General features: G+C 45.6%; 1 protein-coding gene across 1 annotated transcript in view; it reads right to left on the bottom strand.

The window, feature by feature from the left end:
* Nucleotides 1–9,248, bottom strand: part of DNAH2 (dynein axonemal heavy chain 2) — a 93,527-nt gene that overhangs the window by 63,994 nt on the left and 20,285 nt on the right. The window contains exons 9-12 of the mRNA XM_007457796.1: nucleotides 7,484–7,689; nucleotides 6,696–6,825; nucleotides 6,248–6,430; nucleotides 5,529–5,743 (exon numbers count right to left, since the gene is read on the bottom strand). Coding sequence (XP_007457858.1) covers nucleotides 5,529–5,743; nucleotides 6,248–6,430; nucleotides 6,696–6,825; nucleotides 7,484–7,689 — 734 coding nt within the window. The remainder of the gene's footprint in view (nucleotides 1–5,528; nucleotides 5,744–6,247; nucleotides 6,431–6,695; nucleotides 6,826–7,483; nucleotides 7,690–9,248) is intronic.

The following is a 9,248-nucleotide window of genomic DNA, read 5'->3' as shown; positions in this document are numbered from 1 at the left end:
CAAAAAAAAAAAAAAAAAAAAAAAAAAAAAAAAAAAAAAAAAAAAAAACTATAACCAGTTCAACAATATCATGGAGAAAAAGAGACCCATGATAATTAAAACAATAAAAATAAAATACCCAAATTGACAGATTATCAAAAGATATTAATATATATTATAATGTTTCTTATTAATTGGTTTATATGTATGGAAAACATGTCTTATGAACGAAAGAACAGAATTTAAATAAATTGAAAGAAAAAAATGCTATTTTTGGATAGAAAAACTCAATCTTAAAGATGTTCATTCTTCTTAAATTAACCTATACATTTAACCCAATCCTTGTTCCCCAAAAATAGGAACAGTACTATTTTTGTCTTTTTTTTTTTTTTTTTTTTTTTTTTTTTCCATGAATTAATATTTTTGCTTTATATAGATATAATTTAGAGCAATTAAAAATAAAGAGGGCTTCCCTGGTGGTGCGAGTACAGGCTCCGGATGCACAGGCTCGGCGGCCATGGCTCACGGGCCCAGACACTCCGCAGCATGTGGGATCTTACTGGACTGGGGCACGAACCCGTGTCCCCTGCATGGGCAGGCAGACTCTCAACCACTGCGCCACCAGGGAAGCCCGGAACAGTACTATTTTTGGAACTAAACAAAGAGATTCTAACGTTCTTATGAGAAATAGATATTTAAAATATCCAGGAAAACTCTGAAAAGGAGAGTAATGAGGACAATAATAAAAACAATTTGGTCCCTGCACATGAATAAATAGACCTACCTGAACAGAATAGTGAATCCCAAAATAGACACAGACATACTTGGGAATTTGTTATATTATAAAGATAGCAGTTCAATAAATGAGACTGGGTCAACTGACTAGCCATCTGGGGATAGATTAAAAAAAAAAAACAAAAAAAACTCAAGTTGCATTGGCACTTCTCTCCCTAAATCAAAATAAACTGCAAAAGGATCCAAGAACCAAATGTAAAGACTAAAATCACAAAATACCAGAAGAAAATACACAATACTTAAAAAATTTTAAATCTTAAATAAAAGTCATTTGATTTTGTAAATCTATGTGGTTTCTTTTTTTTTTTTAAATGAAATTGCACTTTTTAATCACAGAGGATGAAAGGCCCCATAACCTGACGATACTCTGATGAAATTTTACATCCTGAATATTACTGAAATGTTACTTTAAAAGAACATTAAGGTGAAAATTCCAGAATATTTTGTGTCTGTTCTACCAGGCAAGCACTAAATTAACAATATAGGAAATAATATCACATTTCAAGTTTTCCACCTTTAATTGGAGAGGAATCTCGCAATGAAGGAAATTATTATCAAGTGCTCATTTGTGATACATGCTTTAAGAGATTGTGGAGATCTCCACTAAAGTATGTGTTATTTTTGAAACTCAAAATTCTTCAAAGTGAATAAGCTTTCCCAAATACAAATGAACAGTGGATTATTGGACATTTAAGGAAAGCCTCCAACACAAAAGAGAGCAGCCAAAACAAAGGGAAATTACTTTCAACCTAGAATTCCAAATCCAGCCAAATGACCAAATGGTGTAAAACAGCTGTTGTCAATCATGCAGGAACTCAAAACCTTTACCTCTCATGCACCGTTTCTAGGAAAGCTACTAAAGAATGCACTCCACCAAAACAAGGACATAAACCAAGAAACGGGAAGACAAAGGAAATAGGCAATCAAACAAGACAAGAGGCTCACAGAAGTCTCAGGGTGACACCTGGATAGCAGGCCTCGAAACTAACCAGTCTGACTGAAGCAAGAGGACAGGGAGTTCCAGGAGGGATAGTGCTAAGAAATACATGAAACCAAAAAAAAAAAAGAAAAGAAATACATGAAACCAATAACATGCCTGACAAGTCAGAGAGCTAGGGAAAATATTATTCAAAGGGGTTTTATTGGTTGGTCTGGAAGAATTAATGACAGTGAATAGTGTACTTACAAAAATAGTGAGTTAATTGTTAATTCCAAAAAGAGCAAACATCACACAAGCAAGGGAAGAACCAGAACAACAGAAAATTACTTGGCTCAGCAGTAGACAATACTAACAGAGCCATATTAAGAAAAACACTGAATATCAACTTAACCAAAAATTGTGTCATAGCTATACCGGGAGGATGGAGGGGTATAAGTATGTATGGGAACATTTCTAGTAGCATAAACATATTCTCATACGTTCTTCAAGACGGAGGCCTTGAGTTTGACTCTGTCAACATCTTGGCAAGCCCGCTTGGGTATGTATATATCCAACAGTGCAAGAAAATGTTTCTTCATCTTCTCAACTTGACAAGATTTTTCAAAATAACTTTGAGGCAAATTACCAAATTTTAATTTGTCAGTCAACACGATGAATTTGGAAAATACCTTCCTGATGTTGAGCTGAAAACCGTGTGAGGATCTTTTTTCACAGTGATGCTAAGGCTTAGCCAGAAATTTATCAATAAGTTTCTGGAATGCAAATTTATTTTCTTGATAAATAAAATTTCTTTAAAAAAAAATCAGCCTGGGGGGCTTCCCTGGTGGCACAGTGGTTGAGAGTCTGCCTGCCGATGCAGGGGACACGGGTTTCTGCCCCGGTCCAGGAGGATCCCACATGCCACGGAGCGGCTGGGCCCGTGAGCCATGGCGGCTGAGCCTGCATGTCCAGAGCCTGTGCTCCACGACGGGAGAGGCCACAACAGTGAGAGGCCCACGTACTGCAAAAAAGAAAAAAGAAAAAAAAAAGAAAAAAATCAGCCTGGGGAATAATTTTTGTAAAATATTTTCTGATTTGTCCTCAGACAAGTGGTCAGGCAGTAGAGGTAGGACAGGGAAGCTGGCTGGGTTTGGTGCTGACAGCCCACAATGAACTAACTGACAGGATGGAGAAAGTGCTGTCAGAACAGGAGAAAAAGAGGAAGAGGAAGTCCCATACGCAAAACAAGCACAGACGCCAATGTCCCCTGTCCTGCTCTGGAGAAGTCCCACTACACAGAGGAGTCTGCTACATACACAGCAATAACACAGCTCTTTCCAGCCAGGGTACAGACGACATCTGGAATATGTTTGTGTTAAGTACTATCTGTAAGGCTGGTCTGGCTGTAAAACGTGGTAAAAGCCAATTTGGACTTCAGAGTTCAAATATTTGGGATATAAGCTGGGATAACAAAACCCCTTGTGAGATAAAATAGGTGCTATTAGGGACTGGAAGGCTCCCAGAACTAAGGGAGAGTCAGGTAGTTCTGAGGACAATCAGGACATTTGAAGAGCATGCTTATTTCAAGATCTTATCTAGACCATGAACACAAAAAAGTAAACCTGATAAAGTTATCTGCCCCTCCTTGGAGCCTTCATATGTTTTGGAAAAGCTGAAACTGTCTTGGATGTCTTTACTGGTTTAATGAGCCCAAACTTTTCAAAATCCTTCCCCGTGATCATGGCTTTTTTTTTTCCCCATGCATTATTTACTGGATTGAGGTCGTTTATCATAAAGCCACAAAAATGTAAAGCAGCTTAAAACAGATCTCTCTAGACAACAACTGCCAAAGGATGGGGGCAACTCTTCTCTCTGGAAGAAGTGTTTTAGCCATTATTTGGGTTTTGGCTAAACCCAGGCCATAAATATTTGGCCCAAAGTTGTCTTGTTAAGCTCTACTGTAAAGATTATGCAATGGTGTTTGAGATAAATATCCAATGTGTCCCTTGACAAGACATGATCACGGCAGACAGAAAAATTGTCTCCTAAATTTATCCTTGCTACGTGGGCACTAAGCTCAAACATCAGGTGGACACACCACTGTGGCGGGGAGGGAACAAGATGCAGGAAGCCTAGCTGAAAGCCCCCAGCACAGAATATTCAAGAACCTTATGGAAACGGTACAACTTCTAAGTCCATCAGTAGTGGGTTGATGGATTAAATTACAGTACAGCAAAATCATGGGATGCTATAAGCCGTGGAAAATAATTATGCAGTTCTGTACATACAGAATGGAAAATCTCCCACATATATTGTTAACCTTAAAAAAAAAAAAAAAAAGCAAGTTGCAAAAATACTGTTTATAATGGGATCCTGTTTTATGTGTGCAGTGTGTATTTTTGATTACGTCGTAATCATGGTTACCTCTAGGAAGTGGGGCTGTGTGCTGGATTTTCAGTTTTTCCTTTATACACTTCTACATCAATCTCTTTTTTTTTTCTTTCACAGTGAGCATGCACTACTTTTGTAGTTTAAAATTTTTATTTTAAAAATTAAAAAAAAGCAACCATATGAAATGGGTGGGGTGGAGTGATAAAAAATATACCAAATCTTTAACAGTGGTTATCTTTGGGGGAATTTTTTTCTTCCTTCTACTTTTCTGCATTCTGCAACTCTTCTAAAAGGATGAAGAATTTTATAATGGAAAAATTAAATAAACCATTTTGAGAACACTTTGAAAGTATAGAACAGTGAGGACAGTATGCTACTATTCATGTTAAAAAGTATACTTAGACAGACATACACTCTTATCCCTGGGATGTTACACAAGAAACTGGTAACCTTGACTCTTTCTCTTTTTTTTAATATATTTTAAAAAATTTATTTCATATTTTTAAAAATTTCTGGCTGCCTTGGGTATTCATTGCTGCGCGCGGGCTTTTCTCTAGCTGCAGCTAGCAGGGGCTACTCTTCTTGTGGTGCACGGGCTTCTCATTGCAGTGGCTTCTCTTGCTGCAGAGCACGGGCTCTAGGAGCGCGGGCTTCAGGTTCCTCCCTGGAGCCTGCATGCCACAACTAGAGGAGAGAAAAACCCACACACCACAACTAGAGAGAAGCCCACATGCCACAACAAAAGATCCTGCATGCCTCAACGAAGATCCTGCGTGCCGCAACTAAGACCCGATGCAGCCAAAAATAAATAAATAAATAAAAAGAAGGTTTGTCATCTCTGTAGTCAGCTGCCTTACATAGCTCCTTCTTTATTTCTCTCTTCTGCATCTTATATGGGAAGGAGGCATGGCTCCAGGGTAGAACTGTTCACTTACAGAGCCACAGAGGGCAGGGACTTCGCCACTGGACACATTCCCTGTGCCCATCTCGGCTCTTAGCATGTGGAAGGCTCTTGCTATATATTTTTGAATAATTAATAAATGGATTAATTAAATTTAAAACAGTGGTGATATGAAAATGTCATGATTCTAAAGCTGTAGGAGAGGACATGATCTGACAGCCCATCAGTTCTCAGGAAAGGCCCCTTGGTGGCTCACAGTTTGGAAGGTTTCGCTGAGCCATCGCGGCCACCTAGTGGCAGAGCACCTACATCACTGGTTGAGTAGGTTACTGGGGTTTTTCTGTTTTCAATCAGTTTTTTTGAAGATAAAATGTGAAATTAAAATTAAGAAGTGGTAGTAAACATATTACAGGATAAGAGAGATTTAGAAGAATGGAGAGAGAAACCAAGAGATAGGAGTTAAACCCTGAGGAGGGTTGGGGAAGGGAAGGGCGCTAAAGACAGGACAAGCAGAGTGGGAGGGAGTCACAGAGGGTGTCGTACTTGTCAAAGTTCACGTCCAGCATGCCCGCCTTCTCCTGGCTGATTCGTAGCAACGGCGTATCCAGCCGCCGGATGCAGTCCTTGTCCAGCGTTGATGTCCAGTCTTGGAAGGTTTTTCGAACCAGTTCATCAATGGCCTGAACCATCTGCTGATAGGTGTGTACGCTCTCTTCTCCCGTCCCGATGTGGGGCAGGAAATGGGCATTGGAAAGACACTGCGGGGGAAGAACCAGGGATGGCTGGAGTCACCTGCCACATTCCTCCGTGTCACCACCTCCCTGAGACCCCCATACCCGCCCCCCCGACACACACACAGACACTCCGACAATATGTGGAAGACTCAGAGGGAAGGTGGAGGCCAAAGGAAAGGTGAGAGGAAGAGGCCACGGCACAACGAGAGAGGGAGTCCAAATGAAGAAAGAGAATTCAGAGATTCAGCTCAAGGAAATAACTTGGGAAGAGGAAGTCCATCACAGGAGGTGAGGGATTTAAGAGGCACAAGGTCGAAAACTAGCATGAGCCCTTGCTCAGGACAGATCACTACATCTGCCACCCCCTGGACAGACCCAGTCTCGGTCAGGAAACCTCTCCAGGGAGACTCTCTGGAGGCAACCTCCCCGCCCCTGCCCCCCACCCCACTCCCGCCCCAGCACTGGGCTCAGCCTGCAAACTCTACCATTGCCGCACTGAGAACAAGTCCTGGAAAAGGCCAGGCTTACGTTCATGACCCTGTCGATGCGACGCCGTAGGATCCGCACCCAGTGCGCATGCCCCGAATGCTGGGCCATGTAGGGCTCCAGGTACGGCCACTTCTTGCTCAGCTCACGGTTCACGAGGGCCAGTTCGTTATTGAACAGCATGTAGAGATCCACCGCCTTCTTGTCATACGTTCGCTTGATAGTCTGATGAAGAGGAGGAAGTTGACAACACACCCAGGGATGCGGGTTCCCTGCAGCTCCACCCTGGAGGAAAGCTACACCCCTGCCATGGGAGTCCCGCTCCCAAGGCATCCGGACACTGCGGGAACAGCGGAAGAAAAGAGGCACTGGCCATTCAGGACATGGGACAGAGCATGAACGGAGGTTGGATGGTGTCTGGAAGGACCAGGAGGAACTGAAGGAAAGCAGAAGAGAACCAGGGGTGGAGGAAGCAAGCGGGCAGCTGCACCTCTCGGGCTGCAAGCCTGCGGAAGGTGTCCAGCAGTAGCACCCCGTGCTCCACGTCGCGGACTAACTCGAAGGCGGAGCTGATCAAGTTCTGAGTCATCACCTCCAGGTCCTTGACTCCAGCCCGGAACCTGCACCGTTAGAGGCATGTTGAAGGGTGGGTGCCCTCGCCTGCCCCCAAGGACATCCCCTGAGTAAGACTTCTATGCGTTATGTACTGAGGGCTTCCTAGGTGCCAGGCACTGAGTGCTGTACATGCATTAATCCATTTATCCCTCAAAACAGTGCAGTGAGGTAGGCTTTATCACTAACCGTATTTTTTTGGGTTTTTTTGCGGTACGCGGGCCTCTCACTGTTGTGGCCTCTCCTGTTGCAGAGCACAGGCTCCAGACGAGCAGGCTCAGCGGCCATGGCTCACGGGCCCAGCCGCTCCGCGGCATGTGGGATCTTCCCAGACCGGGGCACGAACCTGCGTCCCCTGCATCGGCAGGCGGACTCTCAACCACTGTGCCACCAGGGAAGTCCCACTAACCGTATTTTATAGGTGAGGAAACAGAGGCCCCAGCTGGTAGAACAATGTATGGAACTAGTTTGTGGCAGAACCGGGATCCAAGCCCAGAAAGGCTGACTCTGGAACCCTGAGTCTGAGCCACCACCTCCTTCCCTGCACTTCCCCTGCCCTCCCCATCCCTGACCTGTGGCCTCCACGCTTCCCCAGTACACTCTGCTCTCACCTCCCTGACCTCCCTTCACTGCTCGACCCCAGGGGCCTGCCTGTGATGCTCTCACCTATTGTAGTCTTCGTGCCAAGAGGTGTTCTTGACGTCCAGGATGCCCCCGCGAACAGCTCGCAGCACGTGCAGGTTTTTGTGGAAGATGTCCTCAATCTCCAGCAAGTTCCGTGTTATCTGGGGCCCCTGGGCGCCAGAGAAGCAGGGAAGGGGACCTTGCTTGCCATCTTCCCAGCGGGCAAAATGGAACTGACAGTCACATACCTGCAAAGAAGTCAGCGTGAAGCTTCCTGCCCTCCTTTCTGAACCTTTCTGTCCTGAGCTCTTTGGTTTAGCTTTAAATGGCTAAAAACTAAGGAGGACCAACCAGATGCAAGGGGCTACTGGGATGAATTTTAGCTGCAGAATGAAATATGAGATACTAAGGCAGTGATAACAGGCAAAAGTCTCAAAGCACGGGATGGTGGTCAGGCACACAGTCATGTGAAAAGAACCAAAGCAGCAAGTTCTATGTGTAGCCTCAGCCCCAGCTCCCCCAGCTCCTGGAGCGTCTGCTGTTGGCTTTGAGTCTCCTTCCCTGACAGTCTTCCCACCTCGATAAGGTCCTTGCAGCGTTGCACAAAGGCATCGACCTGGGCAAATATGCTGGTCTGGTCTAGGACCCAGCCCCAGCGGGAGAACCTGTCGGAAGAAAGACTGACCAGTCAGAAGCGGGAACACGAGGCATTAACCAACCCGCCCAGGCCAGGCTAGAAACATGAGTCCTAGTTCAGGGGGAGCCTTAGAAAATGAGACCCCAAGAAACAGTTTTCCTGAACCCCAAGAGAAGAAACTCAAGGTGAGGAGAGCCAGAGAGGAAACAAAAACATCTCAGTTCTAAGAGAAGGTTTACACACAATGGAATTTTAGACTTCAGGGCCAAGAAAGGAGGAAAAGACCAGGAGGGATTCCTGGGATCAGGGAGAAGGTTATTAGAGTTAGGAGGACCTAGGGCTGAGAGCTAGAATATCCGCATCCACAGAGAAAACTCGGACCCATGTAAAAACTCTAGAAAAATATAATCCATAGGCTTAAAGTGCAAGCAAAAGGACCCAGAATCTACCCGCTATAGGAACAACAAGGTGGGAAACACACAGGATATTAGGGGAGGCCTGTCGTACTGGGTATGCATCTGCACAGCCTGTAGGTAGTGGTCTCTCCAGGCATGACAACAGGAGATGCAGCCTTGTAGGTCCTCCTTGCTAGAAATGACGTATCCCTCAAAGATCCGGTCCAGGGAGATGGTATGGCAGCACAGGCGGATGATTTCATTGCTCATCTGCACATGGGGTCCCAACAGCCTCAGTTCACAGCCTTAGTTGCACCCCACCCTCTCTCGGAGTCCCCAAGACCACGCCTCAGGTCTCAGCCTCCTACTTCTGGATTTGCCTCCCGATACCCCTCTCGCCCCTGGTCCTCCACTGCTGGCGTGGCAGCACCTCTGGGTTCCACCTCCACTGCCTGCCTCAGCCCAGCTCTGCAGCTGCATTTCTAGCCAGCGATCGGCTCAGCGCCCCTGCCCCACTCTTTGGCTCCACTGCCCTACAGGAAGTGTGCCGGCTCCTGCTCCTCAAAAGTAGGTGTTCTTGGGCTTCTCTGGTGGCGCAGCGGTTGAGAGTCCGCCTGCCGATGCAGGGGACGTGGGATCGTGCCCCGGTCCAGGAAGATCCCACATGCCACGGAGCGGCTGGGCCCGTGAGCCATGGCCGCTGAGCCTGTGCGTCCGGAGCCTGTGCTCCGCAACGGGAGAGGCCACAACAGTGAGAGGCCCGCGCACCGCAAAA

The sequence above is a fragment of the Lipotes vexillifer genome, unplaced genomic scaffold (assembly GCF_000442215.2).
Source record: "Lipotes vexillifer unplaced genomic scaffold, Lipotes_vexillifer_v1.1 scaffold611, whole genome shotgun sequence".
Lineage (NCBI taxonomy): Eukaryota > Metazoa > Chordata > Mammalia > Artiodactyla > Lipotidae > Lipotes > Lipotes vexillifer.
This window is presented reverse-complemented; position numbering and strand designations above follow the sequence as displayed.